Source organism: Oncorhynchus nerka, linkage group LG10 (assembly GCF_034236695.1).
Source record: "Oncorhynchus nerka isolate Pitt River linkage group LG10, Oner_Uvic_2.0, whole genome shotgun sequence".
In the NCBI taxonomy this organism is placed as follows: Eukaryota; Metazoa; Chordata; class Actinopteri; order Salmoniformes; family Salmonidae; genus Oncorhynchus; species Oncorhynchus nerka.
The window spans coordinates 16,365,168-16,389,516 of NC_088405.1; the positions used below are offsets into that span (position 1 = coordinate 16,365,168).

Genomic DNA, 24,349 nt, shown 5'->3' on the forward strand with positions numbered 1-24,349 from the left:
AGGGGTAGAGGGGGAGGAGTTGAGGGGAGGGGTAGAGGGGAGGGGTAGATGGGAGGGGTAGAGGGGAGGGGTAGAGGGGAGGGGTAGAGGGGAGGGGTGAGAGGGGAGGAGTTGAGGGGAGGGGTAGATGGGAGGGGCAGAGGGGAGGGGTAGAGGGGAGGAGTTGAGGGGAGGGGTAGAGGGGGGAGGGTAGAGGGGAGGGGTAGAGGGGAGGAGTTGAGGGGGGGGGGTAGAGGGGAGGGGTAGAGGGGAGGAGTAGAGGGGAGGGGTAGAGGGAGGGGTAGAGGGGAGGGGTAGATGGGAGGGGTAGAGGGAGGGGGAGGGGTAGAGGGGAGGGGTAAAGGGGAGGGGTAGATGGGAGGGGTAGAGGGGAGGGGTAGAGGGGAGGGGTAGATGGGAGGGTACAGGGGAGGGGTAGAGGGAGGGGTAGAGGGGAGGGGTAGAGGGGAGGGGTAAAGGGGAGCTGAAGGACTAAAAACAAACAAAATACAACTAATGTCAAATATACTGTGTCAGTAAAATGTATATAGTATGTAAAAGCTGGATATAGAAGCCTAAGTGTTGTTGTCAATTTTTAAATATATATATATATATAAATGATTCCCAGGGTAAAATGATTCCCAATAAATATATAATGATTTGCAAAAAGAAAATGTTTGTGTAATCCTACAAATAGTTGTAGAATTTTAAAAATTGCATTAAAGAATCAATTTCCATTGTTTAATATATATAGTACATTTGATTATTGCAGTACAGTAGTTATTATAGTAGCTGTCTATACTAAGATCTTAATACACGTTTGATCATGATTAGTTACAGGCATAGGACATTGAACTAGAATAAGATCATGATGTAAGAAATAAGAGACAAGGGGAAAGGTGGTGGAACATAACTAATAACAGAAATGTGATGATAATCAGAACAAACACAGCAGACTGCCTTCAGTAGTTTATTACACTATAGAATAGAGGTGTCTTCCTGGGATGGGTGAAGAGGTATGACAGAATCATATTGGAGGCAGATAGATGTTGTGACACAGGAGAGGGGAGTGTTCTATACTTCCAGTAAAAGGAAGGTCTTCTCAGTCAGTCACTATTGTGCTGCTGCTGCCCTCTGCTGGAGAGGAAGTGAAACATTCAGTCACAATCTCCATTGTGACGTTTCCACTAGATACAGATCTAGGATCAGGTTCCCCTCCTCCTATCCTAACCTTAATCTTCAGTGGGATTTAAAAACAAATCTGACCCAAGATCATCATCTAGGGGCAACGTCACCCTAAACCCAGGTACAGTCCACACTGTAATGGTATGGATACACACCAATAACAATAGTTTAGCTGGTCACAATGTGATGATAACATTTTACATGCAGCAAAATAAAAACACTAAGAAAGATTTATGTGGTTAAAGAGTGATGTTTAGTACACATAGTAATGTGGTCTGTATCTTTGTTGAGAGATCAGCATCATCTGGTACAACAGACAGAGGAGACACCAACACTGACCTGTGTGGTCACCTGTAGAGCTAGTGAGCTGTAGACCACATGATCATCTGGTTCTGCTGACTACAGAGGAGGAACAGGTAGAGAGGTGAACAGGGACAGTTCTGTCATGATGGAGAAACACTATAAAACACACTTCTATGTGAAATTAAAAGTGTAGACAGTTATAATTGTGATATGTAACATAAAGGTGATATATTAGGCCTACAGCTATAATGGTGATGTAACCATGACTATATTAACACTGAGGAAACATTCACCTACTGTTGTTTCTGATAACATAATACTAGCTGTGGATAATCAGTAGAACAGCTTTACCTTGGTCTGTCCTTTTAGTTGGGTCTTATGCTGGGGGATGACAGTGCTGTATGTGACATCATCATCAGCTTCAGGAAATGGATCCTGTTGGTAGAGAGACGCCCAAGTAACAAAAACGTGTTGTTATACTGTTATAGTGTACATTTACCTATTGCTTGTTCCAAGACAGAAAGTGATACTGGAAATACAATTGTTTTCTAAACCGATGCACATTTGCCAAGGCAGTGACGTTTTATGAGTAACAGCAATAATGTTGTCTACGAGTCGAGATGATTGTAGCCACATGTTGACATTCTCTTCTGTCCTGAACTGATCAGGCATCACAGTGCTGTACATGACGTCATGGCGTCTCTCTGGGTTTGGCCTCTGAGAAATGGACAGCACAGAAGATAAACACCTGGCTACATGCATTGGAAGAGACCCAGAACTTCAGATGCTCAGCTCACTTCGCTCACCCTAGAGGAGGAGCTCAACCATTTCCAGGCCCAGGGACATGGACTAGTCTGTGGCGACCTAAATGCCAGAACTAGACAAGAAGCCCTTAGCACGCAGGTGGTGAAAACACCTACCTGGAGGTGACAGCATTCCCTCCCCCATATGTCCCCCTAGACACAACTACGACAACATAACCAACAAAAATGGGTCACATCTCTTGCAGCTCTGTCGGACAATGGGAATGTACATAGTCAAAGGTGGTTTTAAGGGGACTCCTACGGTATTTACACCTATGGCTCATCTCATGGCAGTAGTGCTGAGACCCCTATCAGATCACAGCAAAATCACACTCTACTCAAACAGGGCTATGCTCAATCATGAGGCATCAAAGCCAAAGGACCTGAATAATATTAAGAAATGCTATAGATGGAAGGAAATTATTGTGGAAATCTACCATAAAACAATTAGGCAAGACACATTCAATCCCTTCTCAACAATTTCCTGGACAAAAATACACTACAGAACAAGAATGTACCGAGCAAATGTCAAATTGGCTTTTTACCAAATTACGGTATGACAGACAACGTATTTACCCTGTTCACCCGAATCGACAAACAAACAAACCAAAACAAAGGCAAATTCTTCTTCAAATTCTTGTTAGTTTCAAAAAAGCTTTTGAATCAATTTGGCATGAGGGCCTGCTGTACAAATTGAAGGAAAGTGGTGTTGCGTGAAAAAAATCGTAAAATCCTTATCGTAAAATCCTTGTACAAAAAACTACACATTTCTTCCACAAGGCCGGGGGGTGAGACAGGGATGCAGCTATATATATATATATCAACGAATTGGCGAGTGCACGAGAACAGTCTGCAGCATCCGGACTCACTCTACTTGAATCTGAAGTTAAATGTCTACTGTTTGCTGATTATCTGGTGCTTCTGTCTTCAACCAGAGGGCCTACAGCAGCACCTAGATTTTCTGCACAGATTCTGTCAGACGTGGGCCCTGATAATAAATCTCAGTAAGACAAAAAATAATGGAGTTCCAAAAAAAGTCCAGTTGACAGGACAACAAATACAAATTCCATCTTGACACCGTTGCCCTAGAGCACACAAACTATACATACCTTGGCCTAAACATCAGCACCACAGTAACTTCCAGAAAGCTGTTAACGATCTTAGAGACAAGGCAAGAAGGGCCTTCTATGCCATCAAAAGGAACATAAAATTAGACATACCAATTAGGATCTAGCTAAAAGTACTTGAATCAGTTACAGAGCCTTTCGTGGTTGTAAATTCTGGGGTCTGCTCACCAACCAAAAATTCACACAATGGGACAGACATCAGATTGAGACTGCATGCAGAATATTGCAAGAATATCTTCTGTGTACAACGCAAAACACATAATAATGCATGCTGAACAGAATTAGGCCGATACCGCTAATTATCAAAATCCAGAAAAGAGACGATAAATTCTACAACCATCTAAAAGGAAGCGATTCCCAAACCTTCCATAACAAAGCCATCACCTAAAGAAATATTTGACTATGTACAGACTCAGTGAGCAAAGCCTTGCTATTGAGAAAAGCCGCTAAAGGCAGACCTGGCTCTCAAGACAAGACGGGCTATGTGCTCACTGCCCACAAAATGAGATGGAAACTGAGCTGCATTTCCTAACCTCCTGCCAAATGTATGACAATATTAGAGACACATAATTCCCTCAGGTTACACAGATCCACAAAGGATATTTTTTGTTTGTTTTGTTTGATAAGCTGCCATATCTACTGGGTGAAATACCAGTGTGCCATCACGGCGGCAACATTTGTGACCTGTTGCCACAAGAAAAGGTCAAGCTGTGAAGAACAAACACCATTGTAAATACAACCCATATTTATGTTTATTTATTTTCCTTTTTTTTTTTTAAATGTTTTGTACAATTTGCACATCGTTACAACACTGTATATAGCCACCACATTACATTTGAAATGTCTTTATTCTTTTGGAACTTCTGTTAATGTAACGTTTACTGTAATTTATATTGTTTATTTCACTTTTGTTTATTATCTATTTCATTTACTTTGGCATTGCTAACATATGTTTCCCATTCCAATAAAGCCCTTTGAATTGCATTGAGAGAGAGAGAGAGAGAGAACCCCAGCTCACACTTCAGAGATCGAGGAGAAAGAGAGAGGGAGAGAGAGAGAGAGAGAGAGAAAGAGAGAGAGAGAGAGAGAACCCCAGCTCACACTTCAGAGATGGAGGAGAAAGAGAGAGGGAGAGAGAGAGAGAGAGAGAGAGAGAGAGAGAGAGAGAGAGAGAGAGAGAGAGAGAGAGAGAGAGAGAAAGAGAGAGAGAGAGAGAAAGAGGGAGAGAGAATACCCCAGCTCACACTTCAGAGATGGAGGAGAAAGAGAGAGCGAGAGAGAGAGAGAGAGAGAGAGAGAGAGAGAGAGAGAGAGAGAGAGAGAGGAGAGGAGAGAGAACCCCAGCTCACACTTCAGAGATGGAGGAGAAAGAGAGAGGGAGAGAGAGAGAGAGAGAGAGAAAGAGAGAGAGAGAGAGAGAGAGAGAGAAAGAGGGAGAGAGAGTACCCCAGCTCACACTTCAGAGATGGAGGAGAAAGAGAGAGCGAGAGAGAGTTTTGAGTTTTTACAAAACCTTTATTTTTTACTCAAGTGTTAACATAAATAATGACACACTGCCTTTTCAGAAATGAAACAACAAATGTAATTCCTAAACAAAAATAAATATATAACATATACATTCAACTTATATCATCAGCAAAAAATAATTTCCCCTCCTCTACAAAACAAAGCGCTCTTTCGTAGGCCCACTTCTCCTCAAATAATAGGAGATCTTTTACAGCTGAAAATAACTCAAAATCTACTTTTATTCTTGCTTTCACTAATCCTTTAAAAACACATCTTACATCCTTCCCATATCCCGTTACTATCTTATGTTTCCCACTCAGAAAAATTGACATCTTAGCTTGTCCCAAAATAAAATTTAACATTTGACATTTTCTTTTCTGTTGTTTACTATATTGAAACCCCAAAATAAAAACAGTGTTATTGAAAAACTCCCCTACAGCTTTAAACAAAGACTCCAGCATTTCCAATAGAGGTTTTATCCTCTCACACTCCATAAAACAGTGAAAAATGGTTTCTCTTATATTACAAAAAGGACATCCATCTCTAACATCTGAGTTAATAACAGATACAAAAGCATGAACTGCAATGATGCCATGTAAAACCCTCCATTGCATATCACCAGTACCCTTTTGTAACGGTGGCTTGTACAGTGCTCTCCATGCTGGCTTTACCTTGTCATCAATGCCCAATTTTTCCCTCCATGGAGTGTCTTTTCTATTTTTCAATTTATCTTTATTCAACTCCTTGACACACCCCCTATACAAGTCCTTCCCATTCACCTCATCCAAACCCACCTCCTCCAACCCTCTCAAATCCAGCAATAACGCCTTTCTTTCTGACTCTGGGATATTTGGTGTAATCCCTAGTTTTGGAAATGAGACGTCTTCATCTTGCACCTTCTTCTTGTGGCTACTAAGCATACCCCATTCTTCCGCTGACAGAGCCTTCCTACAGCTCCCCAGCATTTGTCCGACAATCCTTTCCGACCTCATCCCCAAATGTTCTGCCACCCGTCTTCCATCCATTAAGGCGGGCCCAGCCATGGCCATTAACTGTCTTAAGGTGATGATTTTCCCCTTCACCAGAATCTTGGAGAAATGTGGAACAGCTGCAGTTGTACAATCCAGTCTTGCCCCATACACCAGAGGTTCCTCCAACAGCCAATGCACTGACTCCGCTGAAGTTCGTCTGGACACCTTCATTATGCTCCACACTCTGAGAAGGCCTCTGTAAAACGGAGGTACTCCCTCCCTAGAAATCTGGCTACTATCAACCAGAAATAAAGCCTTCTTTAAACCTAATCCTCCAACCCGCTGTAATATAAGACCTGCCACCCCTCTCCACACCACATTTTCCGGTCCATAAAGCAACCTTTGAATAAACTGAAACCGGAAAGCAGCAGCCCTACTAGCAAGATGTACAAGACCTTGTCCCCCCTCCTCTTTTGACAAATACAAAACACTTTGTGGAACCCAGTGATATTTATCCCAAAAGAAATCCACAATAATTGCCTGTATCTTAGCCAGAAGGCCAGATGGTGGTTCTAAAACTGACAACCGATGCCACAGTGCAGAGGCAATCACATTGTTAACTATAATAGTATGACTTACGAGATAATAACCAAGCCATCTCCTCATCCTCCCTTCCACCATTTCAACCACCCCACTCCAATTTTTTTCCATAGTCCCCTCATCTCCTAGGTACACTCCAAGATACTTAAAACCTCCCTTACACCATTCTAGCCCGCCTGGCAAAGCCATGATCCCTCCAGACCATTCTCCAATCTGTAAAGCACAACTCTTTTCCCAATTTGCCTTTGCAGAGGATATTCCCCTAAAACGATCAACCATTAGACTCAAGTTATCCACCTCCGCTTGATTTTTCACTAGCACAACTACATCATCAGCATAGGCTGAGAGACGAATAGGAGGAATATCCTCTGAAAGGCACACCCCTGCAATGCGACTTCTAATGCTATTTAGTAGTGGCTCTATAGCAATGGCATATAACATTCCTGACATAGAACATCCCTGCCTAATACCTCTACACACTTTAAAAGGAGCACTCAAACCACCGTTAACTTTCAATACACTTTCAATGTCACCATATATCACCTTTATCATGGCAATAAAACCAGAGCTGAACCCAAACGCCTCAAACGTGTGCCATAAATATTGATGTTCAACTCGGTCAAATGCCTTTTCCTGATCAATTGAAATTAGACCAGCATCCAACCCAATAGCCCTAGAGACGTCCAAAAAATCACGAATCAGAGAAATGTTATCCCCTATCTGCCTGCCAGGAATACAGTAGGACTGATCCGTATGTATGATTTGCCCCATCACCTCACTCAGCCTGTTGGACAAAGCCTTTGACAATATCTTATAATCAGTGCACAATAAAGCCACCGGCCTCCAGTTCTTCACCTCCCTCAGGTCACCCTTTTTGGGCAGTAGGGTGAGGACAGCCCTTCTGCAGCTTATTGGTAGTAACCCTCCGGTTAAACTATCATTAGCTACGTCTAACCAATCCTCTCCCAACATAGCCCAAAAAGACTTAAAAAAGTAAACGGGAAGCCCATCAATGCCTGGTGCCCTTCCATTTCCCATGCCTTTTAATGCAGTGTATAAATCCTGCAAAGACAATGGTTGCTCAAGCTCAACCTGAGCTTCTGCAGCCACCTTTGGGAGCCCATCAAAGAACTGCTGTGTCACTGTTTTGTCCTCTTTGTACTCACACTTGTAGAGCTCAGCATAGAACTCTACTGCCCTCTTTCTAATTTCACTAGGGCTAGTGAGCTCTTGTCCAACAGCTGATTTGAGACAATTAATAATTTTTCTTTGTCCATTCTTTTTCTCTAAACCAAAGAAAAATTTGGATGAGGCATCCATTTCAGATATTCCCCGAAACTTACTTCTCACCAGTGCCCCCTGTGCTCTGATACCCAGCAGGTCTGCCAATGCAGCTTTTCTCCTCTTGAGGGCCTGAGTATGGCCTCGATCTCCTGTGGTCTCAACCAACGTCACGAGTTCCACTATTTCAATCTCTAGGGCTTTCATTGATCTGGTGATATCCTTGGTGACATTCCTCGTGTATTGATTACAAAATGGTTGAATCTGGATTTTCCCTATATCCCACCACTGTTGAAGGGATACAAAACTGGCCTTTTGAGACCTCCACCTCTCCCAAAAAAAACTAAAACAGTTCCTGAAGTGAGCATCACTCAATAAAGTTATATTAAAATGCCAGTATGCGCTTTTGGGTTTTACATCATTAATGAACACCACCTCTGTTATTAAACAATGATCAGAAAATCCCACTGGGGTTATCACACTTGATTTACAGACCTGAGATTGATGCTCAAAAACATAAAACCTGGCCATAGAGATGATGTTCTCTCTCACATGCGCCCAGGTGTACTGCCTTGTTCCTCCATGTTGACTCCGCCAAATATCACAGTTCATTTGTTACAATGAGGCGTTTTAAAAAACGTCCTTGAGGCTATATGAGGTTCTTGGTGATTTCTATCTAAATCGCTAACTGTGCAGTTAAAATCCCCAGCAATAAACAAATAATCTTCTTTGTTACATTTCTCAATGGTATTTGATAATGTCTCTAAAAAACATACCCTCTCAACTGTCACCACTGGGGCATATACATTTATCAGACATATAGTGATGTTTTCATACCTTGCTCTAACTTTTAATAACCTCCCCTCAACTACCTCTTCAACCTCATATGACAAAGGCAAAAACCCTTTTGAGAACACGATAACCACACCCCCACTTTTTGAGTTTTTATGACTACACACCACTGTCCCCCCCACTCCTGTTGCCACATAACTTATTAATTTTCTAAATTACTATGCCTTTCTTGTAGAAAAATTATGTCACTTCCCTTTCCCCTAATTAACTCATACACCATGGCTCTTTTTTTAACATCTCTTGCCCCATTTACGTTTAAAGAAGAGATCTTAAAACTGCTCATGGATTTTAAAAAATATACAGAGGAAGATACAGCCACCACATCTCTTTACAGAGTTAAAACTGCAACTGAACTCTTTCATTTTCTTTAGAATTTACATCACTTATCACTCTCGTGACCACTTTCTTGAGTCTAGCAATTTCAGGGCTTTTCAAACTTCCCCCTGTAATTTTTGACATCAGAAACTTTGCTGATTCAATAAACAATTCACGTTCAGGGAAAAATCAGTTACATTGTAATCCTGCATATATTTCTTCCCTTTTGTCAACTTCAGAAATTGACGTATCCTCTCGATCCCATACCTCCCTTCCACCCCATTTATATCACTATATTGTTGTGACGCGTCAGATGACTCACTCTCGCTATCCTCCCCAGAAGAATACTTCACCATCTCTACAACTTGTTCATCTTCAACTGATTTATCAATCTCTACCTTTCTCTCAGAATTAGACCCTTCACCACCCCTTAAATTCTTCCTTTTACTCCTCGGTATTCTGAAAACATCCGCTTCCTTTTCCGTTATTTCAATCTCCTCTTGACTTCCAATTTCATTTTCCAGCACCACCTCAGCGACGACAGTCGCAATCTCACCTACTTTTTCCCCTCCCTCTTTGTTCTGATCTACCACAATTGCCCCCGTATTCACACTGCCTTCCTCTCCTACTTTTCCAACCACCTTCTCTCTTCCCCTGCACCCGTAGTATTTTCATCCCTTTGCGGTGGTGCGTTAGTTGCACCTGCACTAAAGCTACTACCAGGCTCAGCTCGCTCATTCTCGGGACAACTACGCACCAAATGCCCCTCTCTTCCACATCCAAAGCATTTCATTGATTCAGTAGATGCATAGAAGACATAATCAAATCCATCAATCTTAAAACTAAACGCTAAATTCAGTTAATCTCCTTCCTTTTTAAAAATCATATGCACTTGTCTCCTATGAGACACGACATGTTTCAACAACGGAGATTTGCATCCAAAAAGAACCTTCTTTATTGTAGATACGATTTGACCATGGCGAGATAACTCTCGCTCTAACACTTCATCTCTAACAAATGGTGGCACGTTAGAAAGCATAACTTTCTTCGCCGGATTCATAAGCGGAAATACCTGTGTGTCGCCCGCAACACAACACCCCTCTCAACTATCTTATTCACCTTTTCAATTGAATCTAAGAATATCACTACAGCGCTATTCATCCTTGAGGCTGATTTGATGCTATCATACCCAATGATAGCACCCACAGCCAAGCTACATTCTTCCACTGAACACCCGGCCGCAGCAGGAATCTTTACTCCATGCCTCCGACTAAGTTTTTCAAACTCTACATTTCCACGAGTGGCCATAGCAACCAGCCCCACCCGCTGGTTGTGCCCTCGCGAAAAACCAACCTCAAAGATCCCACCACCCCTATACGTGCTTATTGATAGTTTAAACAAGATACCCTTAAAACAACTAAACTAATCAATATATATATATATACATACCAAAACCCGATAGAGTGAAAATAAATTCCATTCGCTCCCACAATCACTCCTGCTTGACGACTCACTCCCAGCATGCACTCCGACGAGAGAGAGAGAGAGAGGAGGAGAGAGAAAACCCCAGCTCACTGCGAAGATGGAGTGATTGGTACTAGTCCAAGATCACCACAGACCAAAACCAGGTTTATTCAGTTTGTACCTGCGGTGCTGTTTCTCTGGTGTGGGTCACTGTGCTGTATGTAATGTCCTGCTCAGGGTCAGCAGACTGCAAAGAAATCAATAGCCAAGAGAAACAGGACTTGTCTATTTACCACCTTAACCACAGTTTGTTTCCAATGATATGATGCAGTCAGGTGTATATTTAGTGAACTGACAGTATTCACAACATTTTTCAACATATTGAGCACTGTAAGAGCTTGGGTTCAGTTAGAATATGGGACCTTTTATGTCAACTCATTGATGATCAACTGAAGAGGTAACGCTGGAGTCAAATGGTAGATGATCCCAGATCAAGAACAGAAAAGCAGATGGTTGAAAATAATACAATTAAATAAGTGTATCCTACCACTGAGTTGTTAGTTGTCTGGTCCTTGGCCTTATTGTTCTCTGGAATAAGGAGAGGGAGATGTCAGTAACTTCTGAGTTTGTTATAGTACAATAATACCTCTGAATGGGTTTCTAAAAGACAATTCCTCCAAATGTTTTCTGTCATTCAAGATAAATCACTGGCAAGAAATATACTGTTGGTCACAATATCAATACATTTAGTATTTTCTAAACTATTCTCCTTTTTATATTCACATAAAATGACTACTTACTAGGCCTTCTCCACATCTTCCATGTTACTAGGATACCAGCTGTCACCACCACCAACATGCCCAGAGAGATGAGTAGGACTTTCACAGACCTGATGACAACTTGAATTAATAATACAATTAAAATAGATCATTATAAATGGATCATTTGTGAAAAGGTAACACCTTGTATGATAAGTGGAACAATTATTTATCTATTCACATGTGTGGAAGTTGACCATGCAAATGAAGAGATGATATGATTATCATTGAGATTATTACTATACAAATAATGTTTTTTTTGTGTGTGCAACTTGTCCTTGCAAATGAGTGAGTATAACACAATAATGCTGCTACTTCTCTCAAGGCAACCACAGAGATGTTCTACCCAGGAGGAAGTGGTAACAGTCTCTATATGCATTTAGGGAGGGTGTTTGGTTTGCATTAACTGTTGTAGTGTATGATGGAATTGTAATGTTTCTCTGAGTTCATATTATCTAACAACATGTGGGATAAAACATCTGAAGGAGTGATAATAACCTCTGGTGGACTTCCTCCATGTTCCCCTCATCTCCTTGACTTGTGTTGTCAGTCTGAACAGGCTCAGCAGTTGGAGAGGCAGAGGGTTGTTGAGGGGTTGGATCTTGGGTTGCTGTGAGGTAAAACAACAATATCATCAATGAAGTTAATGGTAAACCAGATAGTCAGGTTGTATAGCAACATCACATTCATAGTTCATATTACAATTAGTTCCAGATGATACCAGTGGATAAAACAAAGTGAATCATATTGATCATAAAGTATGTGATTGATCTACTAACTTAAGGTCATCTTAGAGGTTCTCTGTGTTGCAGTTTGTTGACTGATAGTGATGTGAACAGGCATCTCCAGTTCTCCAACTCTACACCAATACCAGTCAGTGTTCTCCATCTTCAGTCCACTCATAGTCACTGTTAAGACTGTTCTGTTGTTGGCATCACTAGTCCGCTTTAATGCCACTGATGTTCCATTTAAAGTCCCAGAATTCCCACTCACACAATCACCACCCATCCTGCACCACTTCATATCTCCAGAGTTACTATAGTAACAACAGACAGTGACACTCCCTCCTTCTACTCCAGTCACTTCCTGTTGGTCCACATAGAGTTCTGGAGTACCTGAACACAGAGGTACAGACACCATAGAAAGACCTCAGCAGCACACCTTTATTTCTAGTAGGTGTATGACCTTTACCCATAGTGTTACTAGGTGATATGGTGCTGCTTGTGGTAGACAACATTGAAAGACACAATGGAGATAAGCAGACTTGAAACAAAGTTTACACCAACATCTACATATAGAAAACATAAAATAGACATATACAGTGGGGCAAAAAAGTATTTAGTCAGCCACCAATTGTGCAAGTTCTCCCACTTAAAAAGATGAGAGAGGCCTGTAATTTCCATCATAGGCACACTTCAACTATGACAGACAAAATGAGAAAAAAAATCCAGAAAATCACATTGTAGGATTTAATGAATTTATTTGCAAATTATGGCAGAAAATAAGTATTTGGTCAATAACAAAAGTTTATCTCAATACTTTGTTATATACCCTTTGTTGGCAATGACAGAGGTCAAACGTTTTCTGTAAGTCTTCACAAGGTTTTCACACACTGTTGCTGGTATTTTGGCCCATTCCTCCATGCAGATCTCCTCTAGAGCATTGATGTTTTGGGGCTGTTGTTTGGCAACACCTACTTTTCAAATCCCTCCAAAGATTTTCTATGGGGTTGAGATCTGGAGACTGGCTAGGCCACTCCAGGACCTTGAAATGCTTCTTACGAAGCCACTCCTTCGTTGCCCGGGCGGTGTGTTTGGGATCATTGTCATGCTGAAAGACCCAGCCACATTTCATCTTCAATGCCCTTGCTGATGGAAGGAGGTTTTCACTCAAAATCTCACGATACATGGCCCCATTCATTCTTTCCTTTACACGGATCAGTCGTCCTGGTCCCTTTGCAGAAAACAGCCCCAAAGCATGATGTTTCCACCCCCATGCTTCACAGTAGGTAAAAATCTTGCTTGTTTGTAGGTGACCTAATACTTATTTTCCACCATAATTTGCAAATAAATTCATTAAAAATCCTACAATGTGATTTTCTGGATTTTTTTTCTCATTTTGTCTGTCATAGTTGAAGTGTACCTTCAATGAAAATTACAGGCCTCTCTCATCTTTTTAAGTGGGAGAACTTGCACAATTGGTGGCTGACTAAATACTTTTTTGCCCCACTGTACCTACATTCCTCAGGTCAACTTGAACAACAATGGTAATACCAGATACCAGACACGGAACTTGATACAAGGAAATGAAACGAGAACACCAGTCATGTAGTTTGTGAAAGCTGGTATTTTCGGAGAGTCTGATCCTTACTGAGAACTACCTATTCTACTTTACTGAATTGTAAGAGCTGCAGGGATCTTACCTGGAGTGACAGATAGGTAGAGCAGTTGTATCATGCTATCTGTTCCTCCATTGATCTCCACAACACACCTGTAAGTATTAGAGTCGTCTGGCTCCAGATCAGTCATGATCACAGTGAAGACTTTCTGGGTGATGTCATCAGAGATTGACGCCCTATCAGTACTCTTAGGATGGTCAGTGCGTACTACAGAGGAGCAATGAGTCCAACCATACCCTTTACACCAGTACTTCACGTGGTTTATGTAATACTGATCATATCTACATGGGATGGTGATGGAGCCTCCTGTCTGCACAGACACATGCCTCCCTGTGGACATATCAACACAAAACACATTTAGGTTTGAATACAATACAATCTGCACTGCAGAAAACAAAATCCCATTGCTTGTAAACTATAAAACAGCTTGTTAATGATTGAGATTTATTACACAGTGTTTACGGTGAATTGACCCACTGAACTTCAGCCCGTCATATAAACATGTTTCACATACCTGCTGAGACTCTGTAGAAGATGATGAAGAGGAGGAGGGGGAAGGAGAGATGGTTAGCCATGTGAGGGTTTCAGTCTGCATGTAATATTAAATGGTACCTGAGCACAAATGTGTGTCAAGGACCAAGTCACCAGCCAGAATGACTCTACTTCCTAATGTTAGTACACTGTCTGTAACTCTCTTCCTGCTTCTGTTTGTGTGTTTATTCCCCCCTCAGTGGCAGACAGCAACTATTGCATCATATGGACTAATTTAACCTAAAACTAAACCTAAAATATATTTCAGCTTTCTCTAAGGGTTTTGGGACCAAGAATCACTACTATCCTCATACTACTCTCTACTGGAACATAGGTCACTAATGATTACAAAGATTTGATAATTGGGCAACATGCACCATATTTCCATTGGCAAAATTCTATATTTCACTATATATGAAACTATATGATAAATATCCTACATATGCTAAAAAATGTAGTGATGGGTACTAGACCAAGACCTCCATAGACCCTCACTTTAAATCAGGTTCATGGTTCAGGGTCCTCTGGACCACAACCCAGTATGATGTGGTTTTACGTTCCACAAGAACAGACTCTTTCTCTCTCTCCCTCTATACAGGAAATGAACCCTGGTCATGTACAGCTCATAACTACAGATGTCCTCCAAGTGAAGGTGGTAAAGTTAGCTCAGGAAGCTGCATTTCCAGAATGCTGCAAGTTTAAGCTAAACGCATTCCATGATGTGACGTTAAATGCTGAGCTGTACGTTCTGTTATTGGCTCCAACACAGCAAACTACTTCAGATACATCAGAATTGAACTCTCAAACCTACAGACCACAGTGCTCACATTATGTTATGACAAATTATCTTGAGAATAATAAAATGCCTTTGAAAATGTTAATTACAGTTTTTTTAATTGCTTTGGTACTATTATTCACACGTGTGGAAACATTTCACAACGTTTAGTACAAAACAGATCCTCAAAAATGACACACAAAATCACTCAGTAACTTTTTCCACCAAACCTAACCAGTATTTAATCTATAAACACCTTTCATATAAAGTAATTGCCCCTCACAAGGCAATGCTCACAATACTTTTCATATGATTCTCTTCTCACTTGTTGAAATACATTTGACCATGAGGTAATCCAACGGTGCTTAATGGTTAATCACTTAACCGTTTGGTAAACATAACGTTTTTAAACTGGTTTGTCTACTATATATAGATTTTGAGAATGACAGAAATAAAATGTGTTTGTATAGTATAAACATCTAAATGACATGTATAATACATAAAGCCAAGAGTGTGCAAAGCTGTCCTCAAGTTAAAGGGTGGCTACATTGAAGAATCTAAAATCTAAAATATAGTTTGATTTGTTTAACACTTTTTTGGTTACTAAATGATTCCATGTGTGTTATTTCATAGTTTTGATGTCTTCACTATTATTCTACAATGTAGAAAATAGTAAAAATAAAGAACAACTCTTGAATGAGTAGGTGTTGTAAAACCTTTGACCGGTAGTGTATGGAAATAAGGTAAAACTGTTTTTGTTTTGTCGTAATGGGTTAGTGTGTGTAGATTGATTAGGTTTGTTTGTATTTCATCCATTGTAGAATAAGGCTGTGACATAACAGAATGTGGAATAAGGGAAGGGGTGTGAATACTTTCTGAATCCACTGTACATTCTATTGTTGGCTCCAACACAGCAAACTATTTATGATAAGTCAATTTCACACTCAAACTCACTGAGCACAACATCTAGTGACAAATTATCTTGAGAACAATAAAATGTCTTTGAAATGTTTTATTAGCAAAGCCTTTATTTATTCCATTAAAGCTGGAGAAGGTAAAGACAGAATAGTTCTCCAAGGCTCTGATTCAACAAGGAGGCGATTTGTTACAGAAAACCAGACAATCAAATATCAACAATGAAGCAACTCAAGAACTCAGGATTCATAAATGAACCAAAAAACATTTAAATGTAACCTTGTCTTGTGTGTGTGTGTGTGCGGTTTGGTTTTACTATCCTTGTGGGTAAAACGAGAACCATTTAGACAAGTCAAAATTCAAAAGCAAATCAAATCAAATGTATTGGTCACATACACATGTTGAGCAGATGTTATTGCAGGTGTAGCGAAATATATAGAATTAAGAGCACATGAGCTACAGAGATGGAGTGATGACATCCTTCCACTTAGAGATCAACCCTGGTCATAGACGCAGCTCAAAACCACAGATGTCCTCCAACCTAAACTGTTAGTTATCTCAGGAAGCTGCTGTACCACAAGGCTGCAAGGTTCTGGTAAACTAAGTCATGCTATGACATCTTGTTAAACACTTGTTGTCTCCAACAGAGCAAATAACTTCGATACATCAGAATTTCAGATTTTCATTCACGGAATTTCACAGAATTTGGTGACAGATGATCTTGATAACAGTAAAACATGTTTATTAGCAAGTAAATTAAATATTCAATTAAATGTGGAAAATGTGAAGAAAGTAAAGACATATCCCGCAATAAAAAATATGCAAATGCTAAATAAATCTAGTTTCTACTCTTCCTGTTTCACCTCAGAGTTGGGTTGCTCTGAACTTCACCACAGCAATGACGTTGCACAGGATGAAGAGCACTGCATTAACAGTTTTTGGAAGGTAGAAGAGTGTTCTCTCCCATCTGTAGAAGAACAACACTGCTTTGAGGACATGATACTCTGCAAATGTCAATCAGACATACAGTGCCTTGCGAAAGTATTCGGCCCCCTTGAACTTTGCAACCTTTTGCCACATTTCAGGCTTCAAACATAAAGATATAAAACTGTATTTTTTTGTGAAGAATCAACAACAAGTGGGACACAATCATGATGTGGAACGACATTTATTGGATATTTCAAACTTTTTTAACAAATCAAAAACTGAAAAATTGGGCGTGCAAAATTATTCAGCCCCTTTACTTTCAGTGCAGCAAACTCTCTCCAGAAGTTCAGTGAGGATCTCTGAATGATCCAAGGTTGACTTAAATGACTAATGATGATAAATACAATCCACCTGTGTGTAATCAAGTGTCCGTATAAATGCACCTGCACTGTGATAGTCTCAGAGGTCCGTTAAAAGCGCAGAGAGCATCATGAAGAACAAGGAACACACCAGGCAGGTCCGAGATACTTTTGTAAAGAAGTTTAAAGCCGGATTTGGATACAAAAAGATTTCCCAAGCTTTAAACATCCCAAGGAGCACTGTGCAATCGATAATATTGAAATGGAAGGAGTATCAGACCACTGCAAATCTACCAAGACCTGGCCGTCCCTCTAAACTTTCAGCTCATACAAGGAGAAGACTGAGCAGAGATGCAGCCAAGAGGCCCATGATCACTCTGGATGAACTGCAGAGATCTACAGCTGAGGTGGGAGACTTTGTCCATAGGACAACAATCAGTCGTATATTGCACAAATCTGGCCTTTATGGAAGAGTGGCAAGAAGAAAGCCATTTCTTAAAGATAACCATAAAAAGTGTCGTTTAAAGTTTGCCACAAGCCACCTGGGAGACACACCAAACATGTGGAAGAAGGTGCTCTGGTCAGACGAAACCAAAATTGAACTTTTTGGCAACAATGCAAAACGTTATGTTTGGCGTAAAAGCAACACAGCTCATCACCCTGAACACACCATCCCCACTGTCAAACATGGTGGTGGCAGCATCATGGTTTGGGCCTGCTTTTCTTCAGCAGGGACAGGGAAGATGGTTAAAATTGATGGGAAGATGGATGGAGCCAAATACAGGACCATTCTGGAAGAAAACCTGATGGAGTCTGCAAAAGACCTGAGACTGGGACGGAGATTTGTCTTCCAACAAGGCAATGATCCAAAACATAAAGCAAAATCTACAATGGAATGGTTCAAAAATAAACATATCCAGGTGTTAGAATGGTCAAGTCAAAGTCCAGACCTGAATCCAATCGAGAATCTGTGGAAAGAACTGAAAACTGCTGTTCACAAATGCTCTCCATCCAACCTCACTGAGCTCGAGCTGTTTTGCAAGGAGGAATGGGAAAAAAATTCAGTCTCTCAATGTGCAAAACTGATAGAGACATACCCCAAGCGACTTACAGCTGTAATCGCGGCAAAAGGTGGCGCTACAAAGTATTAACTTAAGGGGGCTGAATAATTTTGCACGCCAAATTTTTCAGTTTTTGATTTGTTAAAAAAGTTTGAAATATCCAATAAATGTCGTTCCACTTCATGATTGTGTCCCACTTGTTGTTGATTCTTCACAAAATAATACAGTTTTATATCTTTATGTTTGAAGCCTGAAATGTGGCAAAAGGTCGCAAAGTTCAAGGGGGCCGAATACTTTCGCAAGGCACTGTATATAATTCAAGAATGAGGCATTCAGGGGACATATCTCTTTTGTATGTGATTTTAAAACAACACAATTCATTAATCCAATAATTGACATTTAAATAAATGACCTTTTTGCTTGTTGAGTACCGGTTGAAGAGGTGGTAGTGTACACTTACCCCTGGGCTACATGGTGTGTGTTGTTGACTGGGGCCTGAGAGGTGGAAGAGGAGACAGCAGGATCTACAGTTGTGGGCGAGGTCAGAGAGATGTCTTGAGTGGTCTGTTTGTCTGTCAAGGTGCAACAGTTTCCATATGTAATGTATTAGTGTTGAAGTGACACAATTTCAGCGTGAGATGGCAATGCTTTAAATTAACAAAATGACTTCAGTTGGATTCTGTGAATTTGAAAGACTCATTCCACTATTTTTGGTTAGAACTGGTCTCTCATTACTTACTAATGATGGTGTCAGTCTGTGTTGTGGTCAGTTGATTAACAGTGGAGATGATGATGGTGGAAGAGGGGGTAGGGGTGGTAGTGGAGGCAGGTGTGGTACTCTGTGTTGTGGTCAGTTGATTGACAGTGATGTGAACAGGCATCTGTAGATCTCCTCTGGAACACCAGTACCAGCCAGTATCTCCCATATTCAATCCATTCAGAGTCACTGTTAAAATGTGTCTGTTGTTGTGATCAATGGTCTGCTGTGATGTCACTGATGTTCCATCTAAAATCCCTGAATATCTCCCCACCAAGGGGACATAGTAGATACCCATCTTACACCACAACCACTTCTTAACCACAGTGTTACTATAGTAACAACGGACAGTGACACTCCCTCCTTCTACTCCAGAAACTTCCTGTTGGTCCACATAGAGTTCTGGTGTACCTGAACACAGAGGTGCAGACACAAATTCACCAAGGGAGAAGAAACACGTCATATCATAAATCCACTTTAATCAGTGTAGATGAAGAAGAGGTGACAGGTTAAAGGATTTTTAAGCCTTGAGACAATTGAGACATGGATTTGTATGGGCAAGACAAAAGCTTTAAGTGCTTTTGAAAACGGTATGGTAGTAGGTGCCAGGTGCACCGGTTTGAGTGTGTCAAGAACTGCAATGCTGCTGTGATTTTCACACTCAACAGTTTCCCTTGTGTATCAAGAATGGTCCACCACCCAAAGGTTATTCAGCCAACTTGACAGAACTGTGGAAAGCATATGAGTCAACATGGGCCAGCATCTCTCTGGAACGCTCAATATTAGGAAGGTGTCCCTAATGTTTTGTGCACTCAGTGTATACAAACACTAGATTGATGATGCTATGTATTGGCCAATGAGAGGCTTTGAAGCACCTGTCTGCCATATTGGTACTCTTCAGAAGGAGCGGTCTTCAACAGGAATGACGGGAATTGGACAGTATTTCAACTTAATGTCTCAAAGATAATTAATGCATGTATTTAAAAACAAATTTATTTCAGCTTTTATTCCTTTTGTCACATTCCTAGTGGGTCAGAAGTTTACATACACTCAATTAGTATTTGGTAGCATTGCCTTTAAATTGTTTAACTTGGGTCAAACGTTTCAGGTAGCCTTCCACAAGCTTCCCACAATAAGTTGGGTGAATTTTTGCCCATCCCTCCTGACAGATCTGGTGTAACTGAGTCAGGTTTGCAGGCCTCCTTGCTTGCACACACTTTTTCAGTTCTGCCCACAAATGTTCTATAGGATTTATGGGATTTGTGATGGCCACTCCAATACCTTGACTTTGTTGTCCTTAAGCCATTTTGCCACAACTATGGAAGTATGCTTGGGGTCATTGTCCATTTGGAAGACCCATTTGTGTCCAAGATTTAACTTCATGACTGATGTCTTGAGATGTTGCTTCAATATAACCATATAATTTTCATACCTCATGATGCCATCTATTTTGTGAGGTGCACCAGTCCCTTCTGCAGCAAAGCACCCACACAACATGATGCTTCCACCACCGTGCTTCACGGTTGAGATGGTGTTCTTCAGCTTACAAGCGTCCCCCTTTTTCCACCAAACATAACGATGGTCGTTATGGCCAAACAGTTCTATTTTTGTTTCATAAGTCCAGAGGACATTTCTCCAAAAAGTACGATTTTGTCCCCATGTGCAGTTGATAACCATAGTCTGTTTTTTTATGGCAATTTAGGAGCAGAGGCTTCTACCATGCTGAGTGGCCTTTCAGGTTATGTCCATATAGGACTTGTATGGTATGATATACCACAACTGTCAGCCAATCAGGATTCAGGGCTCGAACCAACCAGTTTATAATAACTAATTTACTGCATGGTGATGTCACCATGGAATGCCACAACTCCATCCCACCAAAACAGGCTGACATTTCAGGCGGTCTTTTCAAACAGCTCAACACTAAAAGGGAATAATCATCATTTTCACAATTTCACAGTATTTTTCCAACCTCATGTTGTGGAAATACAGTATATATAAAATGCTGACCTTCTGTTCTGTCCTGAACTGATCAGGCATCACAGTGCTGTATGTCACATCATGGTGGATCTCTGGGTTTGGGAACTCTTTTTTTGTTGCGTTAGGCATATGAAAGTGACAATACTGTGACTTAACAAAAATATTAACATTAGGTTGTGATTTTGAATTCATTATGCATGGCTTATGAATGTGTTATGACGTCCTTATGTAGGCACCCTTCATAATAAAGTGTTTCTGTTCTCCACAGTGTAACAATGTATACCTACAATATAAACCCATTCCATATTTACATTGTGTCTGCCTGTATGTATAACCATGTAAATGCATTGTATTTAGAGCCTTAAAACAGTCTTCCCCAAATCAATAGCTACATAGCTGTGTCATACTGAACAAATTAACCAAAGGATGATGGCATGTGACCTGCAATTATTACTATAGTGTCTAAAAGACTAGACCAAGTTGTACTCTCTAAGTCAGCTGTCTATGATGATCAAACACAGTGTGATTGAGGAGAGGTATGGAGGGCTAACCTGTGGTGACTGACAGGTGCAAGTATGTACTTTGATCTCGTCCTGCAGTCTCCACAGCACACCAGTAATACCCAGAGTCCTCTGGCTGCAGATCAGTCATGTTAACAGAGAAGATTCTTCGGGTCACATCATCAGAGATGGACACTGTCCCAGATATCTTTGGTTGGTCCGTGCGTACAAGAGCAGAACAAGAATTCCAGTAATCTCCTTGACACCAGTATTTGACATATTGTATGTATCTCTGATCATAGCGACATGGGATGGTGATGTAGTTTCCTGTCTTCACAGACACCTTACTCACAGTTGACACACCGTACGCTCCTGCCTGAGTACCTGCAGACACAGCAACAGAAAACACTTTTAGACTCCTTTCGGTCGACTGATAAGGTTGTCTACCAATTACCCATTCAGGACACCAGTAGGAGTGAGAAGTGCACAACATGGCTGGTATGGCCGGGATGAGTGTGGGCTCAATATATAAGCTAGCTAATATTTTGTCTTCAGGGTTTCAGCATAGCCAGTACCTGACTTCAAACAGCAGTGCACAGAAACATGAGACTTTATCAATTCATAAAAACATTTTACCAGTACCTGAGAGTCTGGAGAAGATGACTAGGAGGAGGGGGAGATGAGGAGCCATGTGTTTCTGTGTGGTACAAACTGTACACAAATGTATGTGTCAAGGGAAGAGGCACCAACGACAATGACTCCTATACACATCACAGTCTGTACCCCTCTTTCTGCTTCTGTTTAAGTGAACATGCCCCTGATTGGCTGGTAACAATACATTCTGTGGATCAGTCAATAAAACTGATATGATTTGATTTATTCAAATGAATTCATTTAAATTGTATTTATTTATGTACTTACTTGATGTATTTTTTCCCCGATAAAGTTAGACCAATATCTCCACAGACCAGACCTAAAATCAGCTTCAAAGTAAACTAATGATCAGATCTACCACGATACAGTCTGTGATTTTAAGGTGGTTAGACAAAATTCAGATACGAAGCCTCTCTGTCTTAAAAGACTAAAAAGGAATAGAAAAAGAAACAATAAACATTGTCTGTGTCGAGGAAATAAACCCTGGTCATAGACACATCTCAAAACCACATTGTCCTGTAAGGTAGCTCATCAGCAGTAGCTCAGGAAGCTGATGTACCACAAGACTACAGGTTTCAGGTTAACTCATTACATTACATGTTGATAAAACAGCTTACCTCTACTGTAGGGTTGGTTGACCCTGCACTACTAGAGTGGAGGCAGTGGCTGGTGTGGAGTCACTATTGGTTTATTTTACAAGAAGTTTGTGGACGCTCATTTTTCTTGGTCGCTAATTAATGAGCCCCCCTAAAATAAATCAATATATCATACAATATATTTTATGTGTTATTTCTTCTTTTTTTCGTCAACATTTCCATCGCAACTTAAAATCCAATTTAGTAGGTGCTAGGACCTGGGGGAGGCTGCTGGCGCTCTAGTGACTGTTATTCTTTAGGACAGATGGCTGACAAAAATTGATTTGCACTTTTTGCACCAAAGTATGTTCATCTCTAGGAGACAGAACGCGTCTCCTTCCTGAGCGGTATGACGGCTGCGTGGTCCCTTGGTGTTTATAATAATAATATGCATATATTAGTACCTGAGACAGAGTAGGAGGCAATTCACTCTGGGCACTCTATTCATCCAAAAATGAACATGCTGCCCCCTATCCCAATTAACTGTGTACCCATTTAATAACCAGACCTTCATACAAACTTGCTATGCTGAATTCTTGCCACACAATCGAACGTGTTGCCAGCACGCCCACAAGCGAGTCACAAGGGGCGGCCTAAGCTGCACGCGGCAATTTACCACTATCTAGTGTACATGCACAGTTAGGCCTACTTGTAGCTAACATTTAAGTTAACCTTAGCTACTTCCGTGGCTTGAGACTGCTAGCTAACAATAAACGGAACGGAGGGAATATGCCAGACCCCCCTAAAAGAGGCTTAGCCCCTCTATCCAGTAATCTCTAGTGACGTCCCTGGGCTAAACACTGCACGCTTCTTTACCAAAGGTTCATTGCCACGTTCATGTGCTTTCGGAGTTCTGTGAAATTCCTAGTTCTGACTGGGTAGTTTCACATGAATGATCCTCCAAGTCGGAATTACAAGAGGAAAATTAGAAAATGTTGCTGCCTGAGTTGCTGAGTTGTGACGTTTCACCACTGACCTAGGAACATTTTCAACCAAAAGATGACAACAAATCTGTTTTTGACCACTACAGCCTCATCAGTATGTAATTTGTAATGTAATTAGATTGACCATATTGTGAATATGAAGGTAGATAAACTCTTACTGGTTGAAGAATTGTTCTGACCAAATCACCAAATAGCACATGAATGAAACAAAGTCGTATTTCCGACACCAAAAATTTGAAATTTTGACAGGCACATGAATGTAGGATTTTTATTTTTTGTTTAACTAGGCAAGTCAGTTAAGAACAAATTCTTATTTACAATGATGGGCTGCCCCAGCCAAACCCGGACGATGCTTGGCCAATTGTGCACTGCCCTATGGGACTCCCAATCATAGCCAGATGTAATACAGCCTGGATTCAAACCAGGGACTGTAGTGACACCTCTTGAACTTAGATGCAGTGCCTTAGACCGCTGCTCCACTCGGGTCATCACTAGATTCCATACCCAGAAAGTCATTAATCCGCCCATTTCTACATTTGATCTTCTTAAAATTTGATTTTAAACCCGACTTTATCCCTGACCTAACCACACTGTTAACCTAACCACACTGTTAACCTCAACCCTAACCTTTAATAAAATGTGGCTACGGAATCTGACTTTGTGGCTGTGGAATCTGACTCTGTGGCTATGGAAGCTAATGGAATCCTAT

General features: G+C 40.9%; 2 protein-coding genes across 4 annotated transcripts; both read right to left on the bottom strand.

Moving 5' to 3' along the window:
* Positions 1 to 706: 706 nt before the first annotated feature.
* On the bottom strand, positions 707 to 14,254 carry LOC115117076 (CMRF35-like molecule 5). Of its 2 annotated transcripts, none has more exons than XM_029645526.2 (9): positions 14,117 to 14,254; positions 13,627 to 13,932; positions 11,703 to 11,814; positions 11,187 to 11,275; positions 10,934 to 10,974; positions 10,568 to 10,633; positions 1,819 to 1,902; positions 1,504 to 1,563; positions 707 to 1,116 (listed from the first exon to the last, which is right to left on the bottom strand). In XM_029645526.2, the coding sequence occupies exons 1-9, from the start codon at positions 14,175 to 14,177 to the stop codon at positions 1,093 to 1,095; spliced, it is 843 nt and encodes a 280-aa protein (XP_029501386.1). In that variant the 5' UTR covers positions 14,178 to 14,254; the 3' UTR covers positions 707 to 1,092. The 2 variants fall into 2 exon arrangements, with proteins under 2 accessions (XP_029501386.1, XP_064879142.1); XM_065023070.1 differs by lacking the exon at positions 10,568 to 10,633 and adding an exon at positions 11,984 to 12,319.
* Positions 14,255 to 15,905: 1,651 nt separating this feature from the next.
* Positions 15,906 to 22,594, bottom strand: LOC135573660 (polymeric immunoglobulin receptor-like). Of its 2 annotated transcripts, none has more exons than XM_065023059.1 (6): positions 22,329 to 22,594; positions 22,050 to 22,118; positions 21,459 to 21,791; positions 18,910 to 19,338; positions 18,631 to 18,694; positions 15,906 to 16,790 (listed from the first exon to the last, which is right to left on the bottom strand). In XM_065023059.1, exons 2-6 carry the CDS (start codon positions 22,096 to 22,098, stop codon positions 16,688 to 16,690), a joined length of 978 nt encoding a protein of 325 aa, XP_064879131.1. In that variant the 5' UTR covers positions 22,099 to 22,118; positions 22,329 to 22,594; the 3' UTR covers positions 15,906 to 16,687. The 2 variants fall into 2 exon arrangements, with proteins under 2 accessions (XP_064879131.1, XP_064879130.1); XM_065023058.1 differs by having other exon boundaries at positions 18,631 to 18,742.
* Between the last annotated feature and the right edge of the window lie 1,755 nt (positions 22,595 to 24,349).

Bases quoted from the DNA above. Each gene is read 5' to 3' on its own strand.
- LOC115117076 (XM_065023070.1), bottom strand. From the start codon at position 14,177: ATGGCTAACCATCTCTCCTTCCCCCTCCTCCTCTTCATCATCTTCTAC. The intron at 12,320-13,626 runs GTAAGATCCCTG...CTCTGTGTTCAG, and splicing joins CTACCTATCTGTCACTCCAG to GTACTCCAGAACTCTATGTG. The intron at 1,564-1,818 runs GTAAAGCTGTTC...CCTCCTCTGTAG, and splicing joins AACTAAAAGGACAGACCAAG to TCAGCAGAACCAGATGATCA.
- LOC135573660 (XM_065023058.1), bottom strand. From the start codon at position 22,098: ATGGCTCCTCATCTCCCCCTCCTCCTAGTCATCTTCTCCAGACTCTCA. The intron at 21,792-22,049 runs GTACTGGTAAAA...CTGTGTCTGCAG, and splicing joins CATCTTCTCCAGACTCTCAG to GTACTCAGGCAGGAGCGTAC. The intron at 19,339-21,458 runs GTTAGCCCTCCA...CTCTGTGTTCAG, and splicing joins GCACCTGTCAGTCACCACAG to GTACACCAGAACTCTATGTG.